Source organism: Meriones unguiculatus, chromosome 20 (assembly GCF_030254825.1).
Source record: "Meriones unguiculatus strain TT.TT164.6M chromosome 20, Bangor_MerUng_6.1, whole genome shotgun sequence".
In the NCBI taxonomy this organism is placed as follows: Eukaryota; Metazoa; Chordata; class Mammalia; order Rodentia; family Muridae; genus Meriones; species Meriones unguiculatus.
In genome coordinates this window covers 32,946,554-32,974,531 of record NC_083367.1, presented here as the reverse complement: position 1 = coordinate 32,974,531, position 27,978 = coordinate 32,946,554, and the positions used below count along the sequence as shown (strand labels likewise).

At 36.1% G+C, this 27,978-nt stretch overlaps 1 protein-coding gene across 1 annotated transcript in view; it reads right to left on the bottom strand.

The window, feature by feature from the left end:
- Positions 1–27,978, bottom strand: part of Trdn (triadin) — a 382,140-nt gene that overhangs the window by 18,488 nt on the left and 335,674 nt on the right. Inside the window, exons 26-35 of the mRNA XM_060373675.1 lie at positions 25,291–25,320; positions 23,577–23,603; positions 23,177–23,227; positions 21,533–21,580; positions 16,973–17,017; positions 15,840–15,860; positions 11,098–11,124; positions 10,225–10,263; positions 6,943–6,987; positions 5,297–5,317 (exon numbers count right to left, since the gene is read on the bottom strand). Coding sequence (XP_060229658.1) covers positions 5,297–5,317; positions 6,943–6,987; positions 10,225–10,263; positions 11,098–11,124; positions 15,840–15,860; positions 16,973–17,017; positions 21,533–21,580; positions 23,177–23,227; positions 23,577–23,603; positions 25,291–25,320 — 354 coding nt within the window. The remainder of the gene's footprint in view (positions 1–5,296; positions 5,318–6,942; positions 6,988–10,224; positions 10,264–11,097; positions 11,125–15,839; positions 15,861–16,972; positions 17,018–21,532; positions 21,581–23,176; positions 23,228–23,576; positions 23,604–25,290; positions 25,321–27,978) is intronic.

The window sequence follows — 27,978 nt, the reverse complement described above, 5'->3', positions numbered from 1 at the left end:
GCAGAGAGAAAAGATGCACTCACAAAAATAAAGGTCGGTTAAACTGCCCACAGAATTCCCTCGCCCTAACAGTACGATAGAAAACACAATGGGATAATAGATTGAACGCTTCTCTCAGTGTGCAAGTGGAGACCCAGCTTAGGTTGCCATGTTCTCAGTGACAACAGGCTTTCAGACTGGAAATAGCAGATATCACCCACAGTACCGTCCTTTGGGAAGCTGGTTAGAGAAGGCTCACAAGTTAGAGATGATCCTGAACTAATACAGGACCTGGTCTAATTCCGGACATCACCCTTTTACCCTAAACAAATAAAAGGCTAATTGTGTGAGGATAGAGAATAATTTCTAGTAAAGAGCAGCTGAATGGTTTCCATACAACTTTGTTGGAGGCAGTTTTAAAGAAGACGGCACTGGAAGGCAAACACATTAAAGGCTAAGAAGCGGTGAAACTGGCAGAAGTGGAGACATGTTGACTCAAATAGAATATAGATTAAATTAATGTTAGGGTTTTTAAAGACTACAAGTATAGAACACAATTACCCTATAAATGATCAGATGTGACTGGATTGGTATGTTTTAGAGACTATTAGAAAATGGACAGTGCACTTGTACATGCTAAAATTTCAAAGACCACTTTGTAAGAAACAGAAATAAGGGAGACGTCATCCATATTGGTAGAGGTGACAAGGTAGAACTCATTTAAAAAAAAATGCTTTGAAGTGACAGAAAACTTTTATTTTTTGAAGATAGTGCAATTAGGCTAGAACTTCCTTAAAACAGGATAAGTGTAAAAGAGTGAATTATGACCGTTCAAAAACACATGGGAACCTAAAATAAGTATAAGGCTAAGCAGAAATCTCGGCATGCAACCTCTCCCCTATGACATGTTCCCCATGCTCACAAACATAGTTAGAAGGACACTATGCATTCTAAAATGGGAAAAATAAGCCAGGGAGTCTAACACTGAAGTTCTGTCAGTTCTCATCTCTGACAATAATTCGAGAACGTGGCTGCGGTGCTAGTGGCGGCACACGCTTTGTGTGCTATTTTATGCGTGCCAGATCTTACATAATGAACTAGGTTTTGATACAGAAGCACCCCATTTCGACTTTGTTGAAAAAGATGGGAATGTGCGTTTCTCTGACTGTGTGCTACTCAAAATAAAATTTTAAAGTTTGCAAACTTGATTATGAAGACATAAAACTCAAATTATTATAATAAGAAGAACAAGGACAGTACTATCACCCAGTACAAAATGTACCAAGCAACTAATATAAAAACGTGTGTATATGATACATCAGATAAAATGAAAATCTTTTTTAATTCACAAATTGTTCTGGCTCTGTAACTTAAATTTTTCCCTTTTTTTCTTTTAAACATTAACAATTCTATTATAGTTAGTTAATATTTACATTGTATTGCTATACATAAAATAAAATATGGTTGTTAAAAAGTAAAAGTTAAGAACATTTTAAAAATGAGCATTTTTTTTGGAAAGATGTACCAAAAGTGACACAGAAATAGACTGAACAGATTCAGAATAAGTAAAGTGATTGTGTTGACAATATATTGCCAACTGAAAGAAGCTTACAAATTAAGATCCATATCCCAGTTCCTCAACTGGTTAATTCTAAGAGGGAACATGTAGAAATCTACTCATATGATGCAGTGTCACTCTGAAATTAAACCCAGACCAATACACCTTAAGAAAAAAAGACTGGGATGGAAAAACTCTCACTAACAAACCAAAGCCATCAAAGTCTAAAATCTATTCAACTACCGAGTGAGATGTATTCTAGAAGTACAAGTTTGGTTTAATATTTAAAATTCAATTACTACATTACGACATTATGCCAACAGATGCGGAAAATGTTATTTGCCAAAATCCAATCCCACCACTTCATAATTAAAAAACAAGCTAAGAGCCAGGTGTGGTGGTGCACACCTTTAGTCCCAGCACTTGGAAAGGCAGAAGCAGACAGAGTGCTGTGAGTTCAAGGCCAGCCTGCTCTAAAAAGTGAGTTCAGGACAGCCAAGACTACACAGAGAAACCTTGTCTGGAAGAAGAAGAGGAAGAGGAAGAGGAAGAGGAAGAGGAAGAGGAAGAGGAGGAAGAACAACAACAACAACAAAAACAAAAACAACAACAAGAGAAAAACAAGCCAAGGAGGAACACAACTGAGTTTCCTCAACTTGATATAGGCCTAATATAAACAACAACAAAGGATAGTTTTCTCTCTCAAATATTCATTTTCTTAATTGAACCTACATTTTTATGTTCTGAGGGATTGTTTTAGGAATGAGAAGGATTTCCTTCTTTAATTTAAACAAGTCCTAACATCACTGACTCAAAAAAGACAAAGGCAGCCCTACTTTAAATCCTCTGTTGACAGCACTGGGATGACTCACTCTTGCCTCCCCAATACATTTAATAGACCAGGAGTAGAGATTTAATAGGCACTTGGTTTCTACTGTGCCATTTACTCCTTGCTTAGATTTTGGCCACATCTAAAACAAACGAATTTAACATATACTGGCATGAAGTTCACCATTACAATTCATTTGATAGAGTTAAGTAAACCATATATAAAGTCTTGCTCTACAACTGCATCATAATCAGATCTTTTTTTTTTTTTTTTTTTCCTTTTGGAGTACAAGAAATGTGACTGGCATATGTTGTACAGTGATAAAATTAATTCACCTCTTTAAAAGTTAAAAGACTGATATGTTTCCATTAATTAATTCCAAGGTAATTTTTATCAGCAACTTAATTAATCTTATGACATTAATTAGTTTTAGAAGTGAACTAACTCTTAACTATCTTTCAGGATAGATTTTGTCACTTCAGAGAAAACCACGAATTCATCAATTTAAAAAACATGGCTAAGGGTAATGGCAACATTATGCAAAGGGTGTACTTTCTTTGATTAAGAACTTAAGAAAATTAGTCCTTTTTGTGACTTAGTTTCTACTTAGCGATTGACTGAATCATTAATAGTAAAACTATTATTTGAAATATTACATATTCTTTCACTAACAAATTAATTTCCTCTTGAGATATCCTACATTTCTGATGCTACTGAAAAATTTCAATGTAGGAATGTAGATAAAATTATTAATGATTTTATTTATGCCAAATGCTATATACTTGTTATGGTTAATTATATCTTTTTAAGGAAAAAAAAAATGATAGAGACGGCCATTTCGGAGGAGGATTTCCAGACCTACATATACCAAATATGTACATTCACAAAAAGGAATTAACATTTAAACTATTTTAATCTTTATTTAAGGATACCTGAAGTTCATTAACACTTTATGTTAATTTCTAAGATGACTTGAGACTACTGACACTTGAGTGAATCATCTTTTGCTAATAGGTAATTTACTTGACCTATTTACTTTTACTTTACCATTTACTTTACTATTTACATTTATAAAAGAGGATCTTAAGTCTATATCTGTAACCAAAATGAAAACACAGAACAGATACTGTTTGATCTATAATCCCTATTGAGACATGGGCCACTCCACTATGTAGTGTTGCCTCTCTTCAGCACCTTTGTTATCTTATCAGTGGAGGCTCTGATGTGCGGGAATGCAGGCCACTGGGATGTCTTCAGGCACCCCCTCTGAATAAGCACAGAAATGCAGTATAGTCCACCTTGTGTTTATTCTCACACTAGGCATTTCTTATTTGACAATATTTCTGCCCTTGTGTTCAGGACCATGGACAGTCTTCCTATGTATTGAAACATAACAGAAAAACAGCATTTTTTTTTTTTTTAAATTTAGTTAGAGGACCTCGTCCAGCTAGCAGACAAGAAATGCAGGTAATGATTTAAAATATCACTATTTCTCAGATCTCCTTTAGCAAAAGAAAAGTAAATGACAAGTATATGGCATCACACTCAAAACTGCCAACTCCTACTGCCTCCAACATATTAAATAATGCCAAAGAGGCTGAGGGATACAGTGGTCATTGCTTGTTACAAGCTATATTTAGTGTACTCTACTGTATAAATCACCCACTTTTATCATTTTCCCCAGTCTTTCAGGTCCCAATCATTCTTCAAGGTACTGCCTTCTCTATGGAGTCTGCTGTTGTGATCTTTATCTTCAGGGAACTATAGAAAAAGATTGTGGGATAAAGTGCTCTTCTTGATGATCAGCAATAAATTTTGTCATTATATCTATGATGTAATTCATTAGTCTTGTAAATTTTATTTTTGAATTGCTGGAGAGTAAGAGGTTTTATTACTTTCAGTCAAAGAACTTTTGAATGACATACTTGCTAAGTTTTATTTATCAATGATTCTTATATGTTTTCTTCTGTACTCAGCCATTAGGTAAATAGTGAAAATTATTTAGACCCACTCAGCCCATGCAGCAGCCACTAACAACACAGGGTGTGACAAGAACTGAAAAGTAGTATTAAAAATGTAAATGTATTGCAAGCATCAAATAAGTATACAACTTCAAAGTTGAAATTATGCTCATTACATATTTTGAATGCTATATGCATATATTAAGTTAAATAAAATATTACAATAATTTCACCTATTTTTTTAAAACCTTGTTAAATATCTATTGACACACATAGCTAACAATGTACATATTTTTTAACAATCCTAATTTTTAATGATTTGTTTTTCTGAAATCTGGAAATGTGGAAAAGATTTTATATGATTATGTCAATGAATTCTAGAAAAATTAAAAATTTGATGACAGCAGGTTCATATGCACCAGAAAACTCAATGTGTTAATTATATTCAATTGAACAGGAAAGCAGGGCTTTTGCATACATTTAAAACAAGGAGTCTGAGCTATTACATTAGCTGAGATGTGAGGCAGGCTTCACTAAACTCAGTAGGAGCAATCTCTGTAGGAGAGCAGTCTTCAGGCCATAAACTCCCTGGGGTGGGAAGACAGCCATGGCGGGAATTTTCTTCAAACACTGTCAACATTCACGTGACTGACTTCAGGACTTCACTCACGTTTGTCAGATGAGTGCAAATGGGTTATTAGAATGCTGGACTAACTGCAGGAAGTGTGTTGCTGAAGTTGGCTCTCCCTCTCTCTGCATCTCAGCTTGCCCCTGAGGACAGCAGCCTCTTTACTGCCTGTCTCCTCTACCAAGATGGGCCACCTTACCTCAGATCTACTTTGACGGCACAGCTGAGCACAGACTGAAACCTCTGAAACGTTTTCTTCTTTAAATTATTTTTCTTAAGTATATACCACAACCACATACATGTACCAAAAAGAAATTAAAGCCAACACAAACAGTACTTACTTGGTATTTTTCCAGGTTTTTCTGATAAAAAGAAAATACATGTTATGTTTTACTAACATAATAAAGCAAAGAATTTGTGGCATGGATCAATGGCCTATGTTACGGTATCAAATATCTTTGGGTCCCTTGCCTACTGAATTAGAGTTAACAGGCAAATACAGCTCTTCATTGCCCGGGAACATGTTTCTTTGAGTAACTCAGTCTTTTTTTCTTTATAGAAGAAAGTACGTATGTTATCCAATAAGATATTCCTCATCTCAGGTTTCATATGATTTGATTTCTTACTAAAACCAGCAGGATCTTAAAAAATTATTTTGGTTCAACTGTAATTCTAGATAACTTGAGCAAGATTACTTTGCATGATGTAATGTATGTACACTCTTCACAATTTCTAAACTACACAAAATATATCGAGCACTATTATCCTTTCAAAGATGAATACAGACAAGTGACTGCCAATTACATTAATAAACTAAAGACTCTGTAAATGCATTATACAAACCAGATTTCTTTTTCTCTTCAGAAAGTGGTGATTATATGTAATAGAGTATTTTATTAACTGTATGTTTATAACATAAAATAAACACTGGAATGATTATTCAAAATGCCAGGCTATTTTCCTTTTATAAAAGGAGATGTATTATAACTGCCTTCTATCACCATTTAGTAAATGTAAATGTCAGGCTTCAAAACACAAATTTAGCAGAATCTGCATTATGGTGATATACTTTGAGATCAGTAGTTTATACTGTAGAGTTAAGAACTACAATGTTACAAAATACAGTTTTAAAAGAAAATAATTTGAGTCAGCAGACTTTTGTTTCAGGATTGTTGCAGATAAAAGGCTTAAACAGAAAAATCACAAAACTAAATAGCTTAAAATTCTTCACTAATAATTCTCTTACTTTAAAAATGCTGGCATGATTAAGAAGGCAGAACCTGCTGAGGAACCAAGTGGAATCCAAGATACATGTTACAATAAGCAACATAGAGAGTCGGTGGAAAACAGGGCTGGCTCTCCTCTCAATGAGAATCTACCTGTTTACCACCCAGGAAGATAATTAGCTTTGGTTGTGCTTCTCCACTATCTTAGTTGAACTGGCCAAAAAATATGTCACCTTTACCAAATAATTAATTAATTAACAGTTTATTTGTGATTTTGTAATATCACCCAAACACAATTTTATTTTAAAGGGCAATAATGTCCCATTTTCCTGCTGACAATTTCCAGTTTATTGCCCTGGTTAAATTGGTTTTAAAAGTCAATTTATAAATGAAATCCGTGCATGATGCTAATTTTATTTAGTCATAAATAAAATAAATCTCAGTTGAAATTGTTTTAAAAATATTATAGGTATATAAAATTTGATGTTATTTATGTAGCTAAAGGTTTTGTAGTAGAGAATTTTTATCTCTGGCATGATTAATATATTTCATTGATAATATTTTTCATAGTTGATAAGTTTTTCTTAAAATATTATCTTTTGTATAGATTTTCTGTCTGTGTTCTCTCTCATACATAAGCAGAAAAGCATCACTACAAAACTTCTTTTTAAAAAAGTTATTAGTGTTAATAGTCATAGAGTTGAGTACTGTATGAATTTCCATAGCAACAGAGAATATGAATATTCATAAAGTTAATTTACCTTTAGTAACATTGTGAACCTGAAGATGTTCTTGTCTTGTTGGAACTGTTTATTAAAAATGTATATTAAGATGCAAGATTTTAAAGTAACTTCACATTAAATATTAAATTTCTGAGCATGGAATAACTTATGGCATTATAACTAGTTTCTCAAGGTAATTTTCCACAATTTAATTTTATATTGCATTAAAACCTAAGAAGAATAAGTGGTAACAAAAGTATTGTTTTACTATTATAAAGAGATACAGTAGTAATACAATGATTTGAAGGATTAGTATCTATGAAAAACAGGTCACCCATTTCACTCAAATTTGAATAAACAAAACCAGTCATTGTCATTATTATGGCTGATCCTGTTTTCTTTCCGGTCTGGTCTGTATTCTTTAGATAATTAAGGCCTCTTCATGTTTTCCACGATTACACTAAAACCAGTCCTGCCTGTATGATATTACATAGCTTACTAATGGAAACCAAATTGTATGGAGAAGGGAGCAGATATAAAGTTTCCTGGTTGTCCTCCATTGACAAAATAAATGAATGCTTAGTTTTGACCACTACTCTTTCATTCATTAATCTTTTGACAGTGCCATCAGTACATCTTTCAATCAAAACAATATCTTTAATATTCACATATTAAATTTTACTTAATGCCATGAAAAATTATAACTCAAATTATTTTGGCTTCAAATTTTTGTCTTATTTTTATCTCTTCCTGAAAATATATATATTTATCTTGAGTAAAAATATAGGTATCTTAAATAAATGATTATATTTATATAACTTAATAATTTGTGATGAATTTGTGTCATCAATATCCACAATTCAAGAGTCATTTGTAAGACTCTTTCACAGGCCCTCTGTGGTAGGCTCCTGTCCTGTTCCCTATCTTCTCTTGCTTCCAATGTCTGTAGCATCTGCCATCCTGAATGAGGATTGAGCATCTTCCCTAGGATCTTCCTTGTTGTCTGACTTTTCTAGGACTATAGATTTTAGTAGGTTTATCCTATATTGTATGTCTAATAGCCACACATGAGTGAGTATATTCACCATGAATGAAGCAGAGGCTGAGACTCATAGCCAAACTTTGGGCAGAGTGCATGGAATTTTATGAAAAAAGGGGGAGATAAAAAGACCTGGAGGGACAGGAGCTCCAAAAGGAGACCAACAGAGCAAACAAACAAGCAAACAAAAAACAAACCTGGGCCCTGGGAGCCCTGCAGAGACTGATATACTCCAACCAAGGACCATGCATGGAGAGGACCTAAAACCCCTGCTAAGATGTAGCCCTTAGACTCAGTCTCCAAGTGAGTTCCCTAATGAGGGGAGCAGGGGCTATCTCTGGCATGAACTCAATGGCAGGCTCTCTTATCACATCCCCTTGCAGGGGAGGAGGGTGCAGCCTTGCCAGGCCACAGAGGAAGACAATGCAGCCAGTTCTGATGATAGGCTAGGGTTGAATAGAAGGGAAGGAGGACCATCCCTATCAGTGGACTAGGGGAAGGCATAGGGGGAGAAAACGGAGGGAGGGTGGCATTGCGGAGCAGACAAGGGAGGAGGCCACAGCCAGGATACAAAGTGAATAAATTGTAATAAATAATAAATAAAAAAATTTAAAAAGGGTCATATGCACTTGTAAGTGAATATTTACTATGTGTGACTTTCTGCTTCTGGGATACCTCACTAAGGATGATCTTTTCTAGTTCTCACCATTTGCCTGAAAATTTCATGATTTCTTTGTTTTTTATTGCTGAGTAGTATTCCACTGTGTAAATGCATCACAGTTTGTGTATCCATTCCCACGTTGAGGGACATCTGGGTTGTTTCCAAATTCTGACTATTATGAAAAAAGCCGCTATGAACATGGTTGAACAAATGTCTTTGTATACTTGAACATATTTTGGATGTATGTGTAGAAGTCTTGGATGGTGAGGTAGTGCTATTCTTAATTCTGAGAAAGTGCCAAACTGATCCCCAAAGTTATTGTAAAAGTTTACATTCCCACCAGCAATGGAAGAAAGTTCCCCTTTCTCCACAGCTTCTCCAGCATGTGTTGTCACTTGAGTTTTTGATCTTAGCTATTCTGATTGGTTTAAGGTGATATCTCAGGGTCATTTGATTTGCATTTCCCTGATGACTAAGGACATAGAGCATTCCTTTAAGTGTTTCTCTGCCATTCAATATTCCTCTATTGAGAATTCTCTGTTTAGCTCTGTACCCCATTTTTTAATTGGATTACTTGGTTTGTTGGTGTTTAACTTCTTGAGTTCTTTATATATTCTGGATATTAGCCCTCTGTCAGATATATTAGACATATAATATAGGATAAACATACTAAAACCTGTACACCTAAAGAAGCTAAGTGTGAAGGAGGACCCTGGGTAAGATGATCAATCCTCATACAGAAAGGCAAATGAGATGGACATTGGAAGAGGGAGAAAACAGGGAACAGGACAGGAGCCTACCACAGAGGGCCTCTGAAAGACTCTACCCAGTAGGGTATCAAAGCAGATGTTGAGCCTCATAGCCAAACTTTGGGCAGAGTGCAGGGGATCTTATGAAAGAAGGGGGAGATAGAAATACCTGGAAGGGACAGGAGCTGTACAAAAAGAGCCACCAAATCAAAAAATCTGGGCCCAGGGGTCTTTTCTGAGACTGATACTCCAACTAAGGACCATGCATGGAGATAAACTAGAACCCCTGCACAGATGTAGCATAAGGCAGCTCAGTGTCCAAGTGAGTATCCTAGTAATGGGAACAGGGACTGTCTCTGACATGAACTCAGTGGCTGGCTCTTTGATCACTTCCTCCTGGGGGGGGAGCAGCCTTACCAGACCACAGAGGAAGACAATGCAGCCAGTCCTGATGAGACCTGATAGGCTAGGGTCAGATGGAAGGGGAAGAAGCCTTCCCCTATCAGTGGACTTGGGGAGGGGCATGAGAGAAGTTGAGGGAGGGAGGGTGAGATTGGAAAGGGGTGAGGAAGAGGGCTATAGCTGGGATACAATGTGAATAAACTGTAATTAATAAAAGTAAATTAATTTAAAATATTAAAAATAAAAAGTCATATTATGGAGTTTATTTATCATTAACAGGTAAAAATTGCTTCAGAGTATAAATTTCTATTCTCTTAATATATAATAGCAACCATGTGAAGCCTGTACCTTTTAAAAGTTGAAGTGATACTCTGATTTTATCTATAATTCTAGCATTTTCATTTTCATAAATGGCTTTTATTATTTGTTATTGCTCATGAGACATAAATGCATAAATTTGTTATGTTTACCTTTACTTTCCTTTTCAGATTTTTCAATTTTTTTCTTTCCTAGGGAGATAAAACAACATGAAATAATTCATTTATGATACAATGTTTTCATTCACTCTTGGACACTAGAGATTGGACTTGAATGCATGAGGAAGCATGAGTGATCAGGGCTGTCCCATTTTAAGGTATGAAGGGACATTCTTTGTATGAGATGAAATGTGCTGCTTGTATTTAGGTACCTGCGTGTATAGTGCTCTTGCTTTTTCTCTTACGTATTTTGAAAAACAAGACCATGACATTAAAAAGAGAAAATCAAAATAGAGACAAAAATATCTGTTTTCATTGTCACTGCATAATTAGGATTTGATACTGTGCAGTAGTTTCTCAAACTAATGAGTGTAAACACTGAAAAAGTACTTGGGATAGCTAAACGATGGAAGCAGACTAGCAAATCAGAGTTTTGATTGACTGATGCTTTTCTTTTTTAATTTTTTCATTATTATTATTTATTACAATTTATTCACTTTGTATCCCTGCTGTTGCCACCTCCCTCATTTCTTCCCAGTCCCATCCTTCCTCCCTCTTCCCTTCTATGTCCCTATACACCTCCACTAGTTCGCTGATAGGGGAGGTTTTCTTTTTAGTGTATGTTTTTTAGAGAAGACTAAGAAATAATGAGAGAAAACTGAATATGGATGAAAATGTGAAGTCTTTTCTGCTCCCTCTTTCAGTGGGTTTGGGAAGTGTTGAGCTTGTCTGCAGATGAGAACACTGAGCATTTGAGCATTTGGGCAACTTTTTATGCCCGTTAATAGTATGCAGTTAGAGAAAGATCTAGGTTACAACTGTTTGGCACAACCCAATTATACTTCCTTTCAGAGATGAAATCCTTACCTGACTCTACGGCTTCTGATGTTTCCTCTTTAGAAGAAAAAAGTTAAAAAAAGAAGAAAAATAGGTGATGTTTATTTCAGCAGATAATTGAACTTTATTTTCAGATATTTTTACTAAATTATAATAGACTATAATGTTCAAATAGCAGAAATATTCTGTTAACTAGTACTTCTAAACTGTGATGAGCCATCTACTCTGAAAGTGGATTTATGGTACAAAGTAATTTAAAAACATCCAATATGATACAAATAAATTATAAACCATATAAAGTCACAATATAAACCATAAAACTCTCCTCTATCCACATTTAACTTGATCTCATAGAAGCTTGCATTATTCATTGACTTTTATTAAATATCCATATATAAAATTCTGTGCCATGGGCAATGAATATGGGTTTATGAAAGTCAGTGAAAACTATAGCAGCAAACTGACTTAGCTTCTAGTGATATGAAATGACATTTACCTTTAGTTCGGACATTACTTAAACAGTTTTTTTTCCTCCTTTGGTTATTTCACAAAACAATAATATTCTAAATGTTACTCAGCGTGTTTTATTATCCTTAAATTTTGCAAGAAAATATCAATATTTACTGAAATGTAAACCTCTCAAATTTGAAAACACACCTCTTGGAAAAGGAAAAATGTTATAGTTAATAATCTATATTTTACAAATTCTGGGAGTTATTCTATAGTTTATTTTGTGATAATGACTATAATATGTGAATAATGTTTCATAAACAAAATAATATTTTCATATGGCAAGCATTCTATTTTAACTTGAAACTCTTCATTTTGGTAGTATTCTTTACATCAGCAGCAATGATATGAGCTAAACATGGCAACAACTTTCTCCAATGCAAGGGCAATATTTGATGTTTAAGTTTGGCACTAGATCTCTTCAGAGAAAATCATAGCTGCACCTGTTAAAGAATGCCACCACACTGTTAAGGAAGCAGTTAGTACTTGGCATTTAAAACATTTAAAGTGAGCTCCCTCCCTGTCTGCATTCCCTCAGGATTCTCTGGATCCCTCTCGTGGAGCCAACCTTCCCTCTCACCCCATCTGTTTGTGTCAGCAAGCCAGTTCTTGGAGGCAGTCTCTACCTGGGAACCCACTGGCCAGCAGGCATGACAGTCAGGTAGGTAACCTGCACTTTCCTTCCTGGCCTCTGTTCCCACTTGCCCAGTCTGACCCACAACCTGTAACAGATCACTTGCACAAACCTGTCCTCCCTCTGCACCTCCATTATCTGTGTGATTAGGCAGAACCAGCTTTGCTCCTCCTGGTGGATCATTTCAGGGCCTATATCAAGCCCTCCAGTCACTCTTTCTTGTCATCCCTAAAATGCTTCCTAATGGGCTACAATTAACAAGGACTCAGAAGCACTCCCTACCAGGCAACCTACACCCACCACATAGAGGACAACAGAAGCCAAGAAATTGTACGCCTTCCCCAAAAAGACAAGATCAGATGTTAACTCCTAGAATCATAATCATCACTGTTGCAGATGTCTCGACACCAGCACAGAATATAAGCATTAACACCCAAGACAGTATGTCTCCACCAGAACCCAGCAACTGCTAACAGACTCTACTGAACAGACTCTGGAAATGTACTGTAATGGAAGCACAAGACACTGACTTTAAAACGCCTATGATGATTATGTCCAAGGCTCTTAAAAGAGGATATGAATAAGACCATTAATAAAATGTATGAAAACACTAACAGAAAGTGGAGTAAATAATAAAACAGGTTCAAGAAATAAAAGTGAAAATAGAACCACTAAAGAAAACTCAAACTGAAATAAAACTGGAAAGGAAATTTGAAGAAGGAGAAAAGAGCAAACAGGACAGGAGCCTACCACAGAGGGCCTCTAAAAGACTACCCAGAATTATCAAAGCAGATACTGAGACTCATAAACAAACATTGGGCAGAGTGCATGGAATCTTAGGAAAGAAGGGGGAGATAGTAAAACCTGGAGAGGACAGGAGCTCCACTAGTAGAGCAACAGAACCAAAATATCTGGGCACAGGGTTCTTTTCTCAGACTGATACTCCAACCAAGGACCGTTCATGGATATAATGTAGAACCCCTGCTCAGATGTAGGCCATGGCAGCTCTGTATCAAAGAGGGTTTCCTAGTAAGGGGAACAGGGACTGTCTCTGACATGAACTCAGTTCCTAGCTCTTTGACTGCCTCCCCTTGATGAGGAAGCCTCCTTGCCAGGCCACAGAGAGGACACTGCAGCCAGTCCTGATGAGATTGGATAAGCTAGGGTCAGATGGAAGGAGAGGAGGACCTCCCCTACCAGTGGACTTGGAGAGGGGCATAGGAGGAAATAAGGAAGGGAGGTTAGGATTGGGAGGGGAGGGGAGGTTACAGCTGGGATACAAAGTGAAAAAACTATAGTTAAAATTTAATAAAAAATTAGGAAGTAAAACAAAACCCTCAATGGTGAAACTCACTATGCTTCTACAAATAAGGAAGAAAGAATCTCAGGCACTGAAGGTGAGATAGAAGAAACAGACAACTTGGGAGGAAAAAAAAGTAAACCTAAAAATATTTTATAAATTATCCAGGCACAAAATATTCAGGAAATCTGGGTAGTTATGAAATGTCCAAATATATGAAAAATAATAAAAGAACTAATAGAGGAAGGAGAAGGAACTCAGGTCAAAGGCATAGAAAATACTATCTTTTCTTTTTATCTTATTAACTATTAAAAATAAATTGGCAGCTCAGTGTCCAAGTGTGTTCCCTAGTAAGGAGAACAAGAGCTGTCTCTGACATGAACTCAGTGGCTGGCTCTTTGATCACCTCCCCTTGAGCAGGGAGCAGCCTTACCAGGCCGCAAGGAAGGTGATGCAGCCAGTTTGATGAGACCTGATAGGCTAGGATCGGATGGAAGGGAGGAGGACCTCCCCTATGAGTGGACTAGGAGAAAGGCATGGGAGGAGATGAGGGAGGGAAGGTGGGATTGTGAAGGGGGGAGGGAGGGGGCTACAGCTGGGATACAAAGTGAATAAATTGTAATTAATAAAAATAAATTAATTTAAAAAATAGACTGTTTTCAGCCAGGTGCAATAGGGCACACCTGTAGTCTCTGTACTCTGGGAGGCAGAGTCAGGTGGATCTCTGTGGACCAACCTGCTCTACAAATCGAGTCCAGGACAGCATAAGCCACACAGAGAAACCCTAACTGAACAACTCACTACTGAATGAAAAGCTGCTCAACACAGAAATTAAAAGGGAAATTAAAAACTGTTTGCAATTGATTCATATGAAGATACAGCATACCCAAATTTATGGACCACAGTGAAGGTGGACAAAATAAATAAAACAAGTGACAGCTCATGCCAGAATAACCAAGATTCGATAATGATGTCTCATGCTGTTGAGGATGTGGGAAAAAGTGGGCACTCATCTATTGACTGTGGGAATACAAATCCATATATCCACTATGGAAGTGTGTGTGGCAGTTCCTAGGAAGCTGAGAACAGATCTACTTCAAAATCCAGCTACATCCAAAAGACTACATCCTACTACAGAGACAACTGCTCATCCATATTCGTTGCTGCTCTAGTCATAATACCAGAAGCTAGAAACAACCTATACGTCCACCAGTGGATAAATAGGTAAAGAAAATGTGGTACATTCACACAATAGAATATTACTAAGCCATTAAAAATAGTGATATTTACAGTTGAATGGATGTAGCTAGAACAAATTCTGAGTGAAGTAACTTAGACCTTGAAAGACAGATATGGTGTGAATTCTCTTATATGTGGATATTAGATGTTAGGTCTTCAATTATCAGGCTACATTCCATAAAACCATAGAGGACATTAATGGAGTCTGAGCTCATGGTGGAGGGATGGCTTCTCTGAGGAAGGAAAATAGAGCATGTAGTTTGGATAGGTGGTGGCAGGGAGCCCAAAATAGAGACTTAAATGGAGAAGGAGAAGCAAGAGGGGAATAATGGATAAATTATAGGGAGGGGCAGCTAACACTAGGGATCATTTGAGGAGTCATATGGAAGGCTACTATGTCGAAGCCTCTTTAAAGAAATCTAGTATAATTACCACATACGGGGACAAACAAGCCCTGATTCGACATCTCTTGCTGGCACGAGGGTGCTGGAAATAGAACCTGGGTTCTCTGGAAGAACAGCCGGTATTGGCTGTTCAGCTACACTACTGTTTCCTGCCTCCATGTATCATTCTGTGAAAAAAGTCGGAGTGACATTTTAGGCGTTCCTCATATATTCTAATTTAGTTCATTGGGCATAACCAAAGGCACACATTCTCAGAGGTTAACAAATAGCACATACCGGTATCTTCTGTCAATCAAAGTCTGTTATATAAATAATAGCATAATCATCCTTATATTAATAAACCTATTTTTAAAATTTAATTTACCATTTACTGAGGTTGTAAAATTAAAACCTCATAATAGGATATTCTTTTAAAGTCTCATAATAGGATATCCTTATATTAGTAGGATGTGAGAGGGGTGTGTGTGTGTGTGTATGTGTGTGTATGAGTGTGTTGTGAGTGTGAAAGTGTGTGCACATGTGCTATCACACATGGATATAGGTTAGAGGACAGCACTGTGGACTCTGGTTTCTGCCCACCTTTCACTGGGTATAGTGCATTGAACAAGGCTTTTGTAATATATATTTCTACCCCATGAACCACCTCGCTACCCCATATCCTTAAAGTTCTAAATGATATACTTACTTGAAGATGGCTTAGGCTTATCTAAAAGGATAAAAAACACAAATAAAAGTTTTCTATCTACATTTAGCATACTAACTCTGTATCTTCTATTTTGCTCTTACAGTTAAATGGGAAAAAATAAGTATACATTAAAATAAGTAACAGAGGAATATTTCGTGAATCTTTAAAATATTTTCCAATAGGTTTCTATAGAATATATGGAATTTGGGGAGTGTTGAGCTTTTTGGTTTACTCTTTATCTGCAAAATTTCAGCTTTTATCCACTAAGAGATGAATACTTAATCTGAACTGTTTTGTCTTTATGAGCTTCACAGAATCAAAATTCTGCCACTGTCCTTTCTGAAAAACCATTAATATTCACTAATAATTTGAACCCTTTAAGGTATGGATGAAAGTGACATAAAATGTCACAAAGAATAAATTTACAGTTGATAAAAATCTCCACTTTATAAGTACATTTCTCCTCCAATACAGCATGCCTTCTGAAATTATTAAAACATTATCCAGTCCTGTATATAAGCTTTTTTTATTCATAAACAAATAATATTCCATCATGATTTGGTGTATTGTGGGTGGTAATAGGATGTATAGAGAAGAGAGGAGAAAGACGATTTTTCAGTTAGTATCCCCGACATCACACCACCTAAGCCATAGAAAGCAGTGCATACCATGAAGCTGAGTGATATCATAAAATAACAAGCTAATTTTTTACAGATTTCTATGAATTTATTTTAAGAAAATATAATTCTTGTCGAAGTCCTCAATCAGTCAAATTTAACATCTAATTTTAAATAATATTATAAAACCATATGAAGGGATTCTAACTCATGAGTATGATAAACGACAATAATACTAGCCTTGCTAAATAGCAAAATTATGGAAAGAACTTGTAAGTCGTAAAAGCAAACACAGTTTGATAGCTTTTCTGTGTCATGTAACATGCTTTGGTAATCTTATTTTGATTGCCTCTAATACCATAGCTCTACTGTCAGATAAGACAGATTATAGTACAAAACCCCAAGCTGAACAGTACTGATCAACAAAGCGAAAAATGCCTGCTTCATCTTTTTAATGCGCAAATTCAATAAGCATGATGAAAAAGACAGCGTGTAAGCCGAAAGGGCCAAGAATACCTGTTTTTATAGACTGGCGCTCTTTCTCTTGATGTTCAGCTTTTTCTAGAGAGAAAAATGAAAATTTACAGGAGATGTGAATATACTTGCAGCAGGAAGTGTTTCACATGTCGTGTGATCCTCCCTTGCACAGGAAGCATGCTCCTAAAACCATTTCCATGCAACCTGTAACGCGGGAAGTGCATTGTCAAAGACTATGTTATAAGCAGGGTTAGATTCCTTCTCAGGGGACCCCGAGGAAGTGATCTGTATGCAGCTGAAAGGCAGTGTCAGGCGGCTCGCTATCTTCAACCCTGTGGTTTAAGAACACAGCATGTCCAAGAGGAGAAATTGAAGAGAAGCTGCTTCCTTAGCGAAGATGGCCATGGGGGAGGGAGTCCTCCTCTGACCTTTCTGTTTTCAACTTTCCTTCTTTCCGATTAGGAAACCATTTAATTCAGAACGTTGACTCTTGTGAGTTCAGGACGTTACATTGTTTAAAATGTAATCTAGACATGACTTACTCTAGCGTGCACCTCAGTTCACGTCCTTCTCATCACCCTGTCTTTCCAGGTCTAATCAGAAGCGTCACAGCTGACTCTCACTGGTTCCAGAATGCGGCAAAATGTCTGAGCAACAGATGCCTAAGTCCTCTGAAAATATTCAGAGTAACATTGTTTTAAAAAATCTTCCTTTTATCAAACAAAGAATTCCAAAATTCCACGTAGTGATATATCTTGAAAGAAAGTGAGAATATTTGGAAACTAAGCAAAAACTAGAGCAGGCCACACATATCGACTCCCAAAGTTAGTCTTGGGGCCTTGCCAGAATGTGCCTGTCTTTTCTTTCCTTCATCTTTGAACTTAGAGATCCTCCGAAATTGTTGGCAGTTTGCTCCAACATCACATACTAATTTTTGAAGAATATGGAAATATGTGAGCATAAGTTGCAAAATAAATTTGATACCATTTAAGAACAGAGTTCCATAAATTGAATTTACATAAATGTTAAGCTAAATACTCAGGCAAAATAAGATGTAGAAGTCAGTGTTCAAATATAAAGCATAGTTAGCACTACAAATGTAAGATAAAATGACAAACATAAAATCTATCTATCTATATCTCTATCTATCTATCTGTCTATACACACACACACACAAAATATGTATCAGGAGTGCTAGAGTACCTTTATTCTAATTAGCCTCTATAAATCCACACCTTATCTTCTGAGCCACCAATATAGAACCCTATTTTTCTCTGTCACATTTGTCTTTAGATCTTATCACTTAGCTTTTACTCAGTGGTTAAACATATGTCATGACTTCATTTCAGCTTGTGCTCTATAAAGGCATTTCTCTGAGAAGCAGACTCATAATTTTGACAGAGTATCAGACTTGTTTACCACTTGTGTGAATACGGTTAAATGTTCACTACCTCCTGAGTTCCGACAGAACCTTTTAAAGGATCCACCACTGCAAACTGAGTGTAAAGAAATGTATGACCCCTCTAGTTTTTAAGTTTGACTCAGAAGGAAATGTCACGATTTTAGTAGATAAATGGCAAAATGATTGGAAATTTGTGGTTTTCTAAATGCTAAAATCTGTAGTGTAGCCTAAAACATAACATTTAATAATAAGTATAGTCAATAACACAATTATTTAATTTCCCCTTGCCTCTTACTATGTAAATTTACATGATTTGCTACCCACTTCTTGCATAGAGTATTTAATTACCAGTATTAACTTACCTGTTTAATATTAATAATACTAAGAGACCTTCCAGAATTTCTTCCATACAAATATTGTAACCTAGAACCCCTGCTAGGATGTAGCCCATGGCAGCTCAGTATCCAAGTGGGTTCCCTAGTTAGGGGAACAGAGACTGGCTCTGACATGAACTCATTAGCTGGCTCTTTGACCTCCCTCCACCCCCTGAGGGAGGAGCAGCCTTGGTAGGCCACAGAGAAGGACCTTGCAACCAGTCCTGAAGAGACCTGATAGGCTATGATCAGGGGAGGAGAACCTCCCCTATCAGTGAACTTAGAGGGAATGAGGGAGGGGGCTACAGCTGGGATACAAAGTAAATAAACTGTAATTAATATAAATAAATAAAAATAGATAAATAAAAATATAAAACAAATATTATGAATCACTGATTAATAGTGAAACATAAGGAAGTTGAATCAAAGCCATAAATCAACATTAATTTATCACTTATACAGATAATTTAGTTATAGGTTGCACTAAAAAAATGACAAAGAAAACAAAAAAAAAACAAAGAAAATATTTTTCAAAATTAAGTTAGTAGGCTATTTTACTTGCTGGTTTAGGGCTTAAATGTGGAGAATGATGAAAAATAGATAGCATCTTGATCAGTACTAGCCACAGGACATTCTGTATATGTATTTGTTCTTAGTTTAAATTTTTCTCTCAGTTTAAAGTCAACTCATATTTTTTTCTGAACGTTCTTATGTTAACATAACAAATATAATTAATCATATTGCTTAGTGAAAAACTGATTAGAGATGTGAAAAACATATGACATTTAAAAATGATCTCTATATTTGAAATATAAATATGCTGAGATAATTTTTTATCATCCTTAAATACCCACAATAGACTGAGATACTCTAGGGTTGGTGAATGGATTAATATACCACTGCAAAAATTAAAAAATAGAGTTATAAATCTACTCCACTATAAGAAGAAATGAAAACAAATGGAATGTAATATTCTCATAATAGCCTATAATTTGTATGGGATTCTTTCACTTGAGTTGTTGCTTTCTTCTTTTTTTTTTTTTTTTCAATGCAGTTTATTCAGGAACATTGAACAATCCTCGGACCCCGGGGAAAGCCAGCCCACAGCTTAAATAGCCTCTGGGTAGCCAACCCAGGCGTGCCACGGGGGCAATGCAGATAGGTCCACATACATGGAAGCAAGCCAGATCCTCGGCCTTAGCCAAATGTGGAGTTGTTCGTGACAGAGAGCACTCACCATCGGGAAGGTGGAAGGCGGAAACCAGCTCCATCTTTAAGGCATAGCATTCCGCAGCTCTCTACAGTTCCCCCTTTTTGTTTTAGACGCATCAGGCAAGAGTAGAGGTCTGATCTCTGATATTAGAAATAAATTGGGACTTTGTACAGATGTTCATTTAGGTGTCATCCACCCAAAGAGCATCAGACCCGTCCGAATCTTTGAATCCTATCTATTTCATTACCTCAGTTCAAAGAAAAATGCTTCATAGATATTTTGTTTTAGAACAATTATAAGTAATAAACCACGGTTCTCTGAATGGTCAAAATGGCAATATTTTATTCTAGGATTCAGAGAAAAGAGACTACATGGTTAAAGACACCAGCTCAGAACAAGACTCAGATGTTTTCTTTCTTTCTGAGAAAGTTTCCAAATCCAGAAATTCTGAACTCTTTTTTTTTCACCCATGAAATAATAGAAGCATTTCTATAAATCCCTCTTTAAGGCAGATCTTTAAATATGTGTAACCACACAGCTCTCTGAAGAACTCCCATGAAAAGAATCCTATGACCTGAGTTATAAACAGAATAAAACTCCAAATTCTCTGATTTAGTTTAATTTTTTAAATTTATTTATTATTGTACGTGTTAGTTCTTGGCTCGGTGTGTATTTCATTCACAGAGAGAGATAGAAGTAAAGATAGATACATATAGGTAGGTAGGTAGGTAGATAGATTGATTGATGGATGGATGCTTGATAGAATGAAGATGATAGTGTCAGATGTGTGCATTATAGAGGTCAGAGGACAACTTTCAGAAGTTAATTTCTTTTATTATGGGACTTGGGAATTAGGCTCAGGTCATCTGGCTTGTTACTAAGCATTTTTGCTCATTGGCTATCTTGTTGAACTAGATTTCTGCAATTTTAAGATTTGAGAAAATGTTTTGGAAATAAGATAAAAGATCAAATTACAATACATGAAAATTAACATTTTTAATGGATTTATTAATAAATTATATGTAAGTTTGTTATTCACACTCTGAAAGAATAATGTTAAGCCACTTTCTATGACCTTCAATGAATAACTCAGAATTTTAGAATTTATGCCATTAAATGTGTGCATGATTCACCTGTGATATCTCAGTAATGTATCTGCCTAAACAAGTAGTGAGCAATAACAAAACCATGCTTATATTTAAGGAGAAAAGCTCAAGGTTTCCCATCCTTAGACTAAGCACTACTAGCAATTAGTGAATGCTGAAAGAGGAAGATTTAGTCTTTCTCAGTGATGAGCTCCCTATTGCTTATCCAATATCAAGTTTTTAGTCCTAAACAAGCAACATTTAATAGAATCAGCAGGTTTTATTCATATATTTATTCACCTGTACATGTCTGTAAAACATTAGTAATCAAAGAAAAAGAGGTCATGGATATTAAAGTTAGGGGGCACAGGAGAGGTTGGAGGAAAGAAAGGGAAAGTGAAAATGATGTTAATATATTTTAACTTAAAAATTTTAAATTAAAAATTATTCATATTTCATGCATACTTTTTCATATCTACACACACCAATTGAAATTAAAACAAAGATTGTAAAAGAATCTCATACCTGTTTTTTCTGCGGTAACAGTTTTTACCTGCTTGAAAACTTTTTGTTCTGTGATAGGGAAAAAAATGTTAATATAAGCAGAAATAAAATATATCAATAGAAAGCAATGATGTATTCGAATTTTGATATTTTGTTTGCTTAAATATAAAAATAAAAAAGTTACAGTTTTCTCAATAAAGCAGCAAACCATAAGTTATTTTAGATCAAATGAAAGAACAGGGAGATGTTTCCAAATGGAGATCTCCCTGGTAGCTCTCTTGCTGAATTTTTACAAATATAAATTGTTTCCTACTCTGCAGGTATGAACGTTGCATTTTTCCCCTGTGATTTAACAGGGAAAAAAAACTGATTTAACAGTGCTTATATACATAAAGGTGTTGCTATTATATATATACATGCATTTACATACATTTAATGGGGGGGGGGGAAACATGGTCTCATGTGGTTCAGACTAGCTTTGAACTTGGTATGTACCCGAGGAAGCCTTTGAACCCTCTTGCCGCCAGCTACCAAGTGCTGAGATTACACCCAAACGCGTATATCTCTGCACCCTGTGGGATCTCATACTGTAAAAGCATAGATGGATCAAACCAAACTGACTCAAATGCCACCACATATGTATTTTCTTACATGCAATGTAAAAGTGTAAGCAAATGTTATCCTATGGTATCCTATCCTATCCCTATGGAGGGATTGGGACGGGAGGAGGGAGGGAACCACAGGGGGGATACAAAGTGAGTAAAGTGTAATTAATAAAGAACGTTTAAAAGAAAGAACCTTGCCTAACCATATTCATAGGATTATGTGGCACTTCTTGAAGGTGCCTAGGATGATGGATAATATTGTACACAGCAACAGAAGGCTGAGGAGCCTGAAAAGAAATTTTGTACTGACTCAGCTTAAACAAAAACTAGAACTCTCTATCCTTTTTTTTCTTTTTTTTTTTTTTTTTTTTTTTTTGACGTCTGCTCTGTTTTATTTTTCTAACCACTGACCATCAATAAAAGACCGAGCGCTATGGCTGGTGCAGCGCGGCCGCGGGCGCCGGGAGGGTGGCCGCGTGGGGAGGGCGGGGCTCCCACCGAAATCTCTATCCTTTAAATAAAATCTAGCTATCAAGTTGTTCTTGTAAATTCTGCATCTTTATCTTTAGAGTATATTGATTCAATTCTATTTTCTCCAAAACCAAAAAGGAAAGGAAGATAGTATAGAGGAGAAGGTGGGGGAGATGAGGAAGGAGGAAAAACGTGGATTCACTCAGTGTTCTTGGAACATAGTAGGTCTAAGGTGATAGGAAGCAATCTAAAGCATGACTTTTAGCACACTGTCTTGTTCTAAGTAGTAAAAGTAAAATCCGAATGAAGAGCCTTTCCACCTGGGAGCTTACTGGATACTCTTTATGATAAGCCCAGGTCTGCTGGGCAGGGCAGGGCAGGGCAGGGGAGGCCGTCTATTAGAATCCTACCATTGATCTCTCAGTTAAACCAATACTGGGATGATGACTAAAATTGGAAATGTTCTTTAGAAGCTGAAGGCTGGAAGCATGAGTTATCACAGGTGACTTTAGATCTGACTCCATATTCTTTCTTTTGTTATAAACAGAGCAATGGCAGACAATTGGATGCGACAATAGCACCTAGGAAATACCTGGTTTCCCATGGGGAGCAGCTTGCTCTGGTTTGGCGACATCCTGCTCTGAAAAGTAGTAAAACACAATGTTTCAGATATTTTAGTTTTATAATATATATAACATAATGAATATTCTCTATGGCAGTCATAACTTGAAAATAACAAATGTGGCAATAGGGAGAAATTATTTTCAAACTTCTATGCTATCCTATCTCACATCAAAGACTTAAATGCTTTATTATATAAAAAAACAATACACATAAATAGCACCTGTAACTTTCAAATCATGGGCTCTTTGCAAAGTATAAATGTGGAAGCATATATTAACCTTTCCAATTTTTGAAATGGAAAATGCTCTTTAAAGAGATTATATATTATATATTATATATATTACAGAAGAAACTGCTGTACATACTGCGTATTTGGGGCTTCTCAGATGATGCTGAAATGATAAGAATTAATAAATTATCTGATAAATGAAATATTTTAAAACAGCTAATCTAAGTTCTAAGTGGTATTAGGTATAACTAGCTTTAAAAAGCCCTCTATTTTTTTTAATGCTGGGCCAGTGATATGTTTCAGCAGGTATGTGTACTTGCTGTCAAACCTGATGGATGACTTAAGCTTGCTCCCCAGGAACCACATGACAGAAAGAGTGAGACAGTTCCTAGAACTTGTCCTCTGACCACAATTTGCTAACCTTGGCATGAGTATATGCACACACACTTTCTCTCTCTCTCTCTCTCTCTCTCTCTCTCTCTCTCTCTCTCTCATTGCTCACTAAATAAATAAACATAACTTTAAAAATTAACATAAAAGTCTGGTATTCAACATTCACCTCCAAAAACCAAAAAAATACCAAAAATAAAACATAAAAATGAACATTAATAAGCTCTGTGCACGCAAATGTATTATTTGTAAGAACATCCAGACACGAGTTATGATTGGCTGCAAGGTAAACTCCAGGGAGGAGTGGAGCAACATGGCAAAGCCGCACACGCATCTAGATTTGGAATCTTAGATTGGTTTATAAGAAAAGATTTTGATATGTCATGTCTCATAATGAAGAAATGGCTTCCAAGAAGTTTGAGTGCTTTCATAAACTTGCCTCAGGTCAGTAACTAGTTGGTACCACAACAAGGACGTAATCATGACATTGTAAACTGAAAAGGTCCCCTTGTTTTTAGGTCAACATTACCGGATAATGAAATGATAGGGTTTGTCTGGGATGATTTCTTAACAGAATTACTTATGGCTTGGAAGAAAATCAGACATGGCTGTTGGTATAATGTTCTTTTGAAATTGATACACCTTACCCTTGTTCATTCAAATATTGATTTTTCTCCTCCACTCTCTGGTTTCAATCCGGACATTGCATTGTGATACTTTTTCTAAGCATCACCTGTCTCAACTTTGTGTAAACATGACAAAATAAAACAACCAGCCACAAGGTTGAGCAATAGAGAGAAAGGAGTAGGCGGGAGAGGGGAGGAACCAGAGGACAGGAAGGAGTGGGAGACAAGGGCAGGAGGGAGCTGGGAGAACAGAGGCAGGAGGAAAGGTCTTGGAATGGTGTGGATTGAACCTAATATATCACAAAAAGCAAGTATAATGTGGGAAATCTGAATGGTAGAAACTATGTGGTAGAAGCTGACATGATTATACTTGATTTCAAAATATCCAGAAAAATAAATGATAACTTCTGGAGTCATTTCTAAATTTAGTATAAAGCAGTGGTTCTCAAACTGTCGATCTCAATACACAATTCGTTTGGGGGAGGGGTCACAAATCAGATATTTTGCATACCAAGTATTTACATTATGATTCATAAGAGTAGAAAATTACAGTTATGAAGTATCAATAAAATACTTTTATAGTTGGGGTCACCACAACTTGGGGAACTATATTAAAGGACCACAGTATTAGGAAGGTTTAGAACTGGTATAAAGCCATATTATAGACATATCTTGGTAACTGGTAATCTGGATTTTACTTGAGTACTGGGAAATATTATTGGACAATAGAAAGTAGAAAATCACAAGGAACTGAGAGACCTTAAGTTTGTTAGTAGCCAGTACAATTTCAGTATGAGGGAAATATGCATTCTAATACCAGTTAACATATTTTACCTGGTTTTGCTTCCTTTTTAATTTGAGGCTCTAAGAAGAGAAAGAAACAGAAGGAAATAATAAATTAGAGCACAAATTATCATTGCAATTACTTTGTATTCATTCAGCTCCATAGAAAATGAGGAATTTTGCTAATAATTAATCCATATTCATGGTGCTTTGTTAAGGAAGGATTATTGAACACAGTAGTTAGAGACTCACTATACCCCTGTCTGTCATTAAGCTGTTGTTTCAAAATGTGCCTCAGGTGAACAGATAGTTGAAAGTTGATTTAAATCTAAATTATCTCCTTATTTTCAAGCTGCTTAAAAGAAATATCTCCAAAATAACATTAGACAATTCATTCCAACAACAAAATTGGAAGAGATTGTTTGAAATAAATATAATTGATATGTGGTTAATTTAGAAATTCAGACACATACTATTATGGTTTGAATGTATCCCCCAAGGACAGGTTGAGTTCTCAGCATCAGTACCCTCAAAGTGACATAATTTGGTAATTAGTTTCGTGCAGATGTAACTAATTAAGATGAGGTGCAACCTTGTTAGGATCAGGTGAGTCTTCATAAGAAATAGAGAGGGAGAAGGTTGACATGTGGCAATGGAGGCAGAGACTGAAGTGATGAATTTAAGTGCCAAGGAATGCATATGTCCATGGTAACCACTAAAGAAGAGTCAAAGAGGACATTTCCACCAAGCTTGGAAAAGGAGTGTGGTTCGGAATTGTGGTGGAACACACTCATTGTGTAAGAAGCAGTTTGAAGCGTCTTATTCCAGTCATAGAAACTCACAGATTGTATTAGGTAGAGGAATACTGCTGCAGCAATTGCAGGTATGGAGGTAGTCTGTGGAAGACATAGTGGGGTGATACTGGGAGTTTTTTAAATACCTGAAAAGAGTGAACCTGGAATGCCTTGAGAGACTAATGCTTCCTTAATACTGACATTGCAGACAGTTTTGCAGATAATTAAGAAATAGTTGAGCATCTACTAGTGTTCCAGTGAATTAAGTATGTCACATGTGCCTACGACTCCTTGTAACTCTTCTAACTCTTACTCTCACCTGACCCTTCTCCTCTCCTGGCTTCTCAGCTTGGACCTTGTAGAGATCCAAACAAAATCTCTTCTGTTTTGTTTTGGGTTTTTGTTTTGTTTTTTGCTTGGTTTGTTTGTTTCTAGAATAGCAAAAAATCACACAGTGAGGAATAAATATGGAAAAGAAACCCACTCTTCACAGGACTGAAGAGTAAAGGCCAAGACAGAAGGCAGTTCTTGGCACATTCTAACAGGGTGTCTTGCCACTGTGTCCTCTAGAGAGGAAGGGCATTGAGTCACCACACCACAGAAGGTAGAAAAAGATAAGCATGCTAGGGAAGGCAGCAGAAACTACCTTCATAACAGCCTGATTTCATATTTTAAATAGGACCCTTCACTGTCTAATCTCCAGTTTGTGGCCCATCTCCTCATCTGTCACATTGATAATACCTGTGCTTTGAAAGAATACATTCAAACTAAAGTGTGTTTACTTTTGTGAATTTATGCTTCATGCTGCTTGGAACAGAGATGCTGAAAGGGGCTGTTACTTTTCCTCAGAAAATGTGAAGCACTCTTGGACACTGGAGAGAAGAGGCTGTTCGGAGAACAGTGTATTTTTTTGAAAGACAAAGAACATCAATGAATTATGGCACTTCCCCTTAATATGACACCACTAATGAAACAGAGACAAGATCAAATGAGGAAATGGATGATAGTGTGGAGCCTAGAAGATAAAGGACAGAAACAGAGTGAATATTCTCAAGATATGAATTAAAACTTGTTTATCCATCACCCCTTAGTAATGACATCGAGATCAGAGATTAAGTGAATTTAACAGGTAGAAAATAGTAGATGTTGGAGTAATAAATATTTGACAAAGTAAGTGTGGTATCAGTGTATTTTGCACATAGAAAGACATGAATTTAGGCAGGATAAGGGTCAGGCTTCAATAGAATAAAGTGTGTACTCTAAAACCAAAATGTATGTTTAAGTCCTAATCGCCAATACATCAAAAATGTTATATGTTGAAACATGCTTCTTTCAGATGTAATTAGGATGTAACAATGTGGGTGTAGGTAGGTAGGTCCTTCACTGACTGTGACTTGTGTTCTTAAGAGGAAAGCAACTGAGACAAAGATGCTCATGAAAAAGATGACCATGTAACCATTGAGGTAGAACTAGTTCTATGTTCAAAAGAAAAAGAAAAAATAAAGGCATAGCAAGAATGCTGGTAAGCATTAGCAGTCCAAAAAGGAAAGGATGTATTCTTCTTGGTGGGTTTCAAAAAACAAAACAAACTTAACTAACTAAAAGCATGGCTCAACCCACTCCTTGAATTTGTATTTTTAGATGCCAGTAATGAAGAAGTAATCCTACGGTTATTGAAGTAATCCAGTTTATGGTTTTATAACAGCAATTCTCCAGCACTAGTGTATTCAACAACAATGAACCAAAATTTTAACAGTTTTCATAGTCAGTAGCATTGGATTCTTTTAAAAAAAATTCTGCTGCATACTTCCAACTATGGAAGTGTTCTAACTCAGGCTGGAAGAGAGATATAAACACAGATTTTATCTGATGGGAAGTCTGTACCTCCAAACTTCAGAGAAGAGGTTGTTTGAACTGTAGAAACTTCGTATAGTTTTCATGTGTA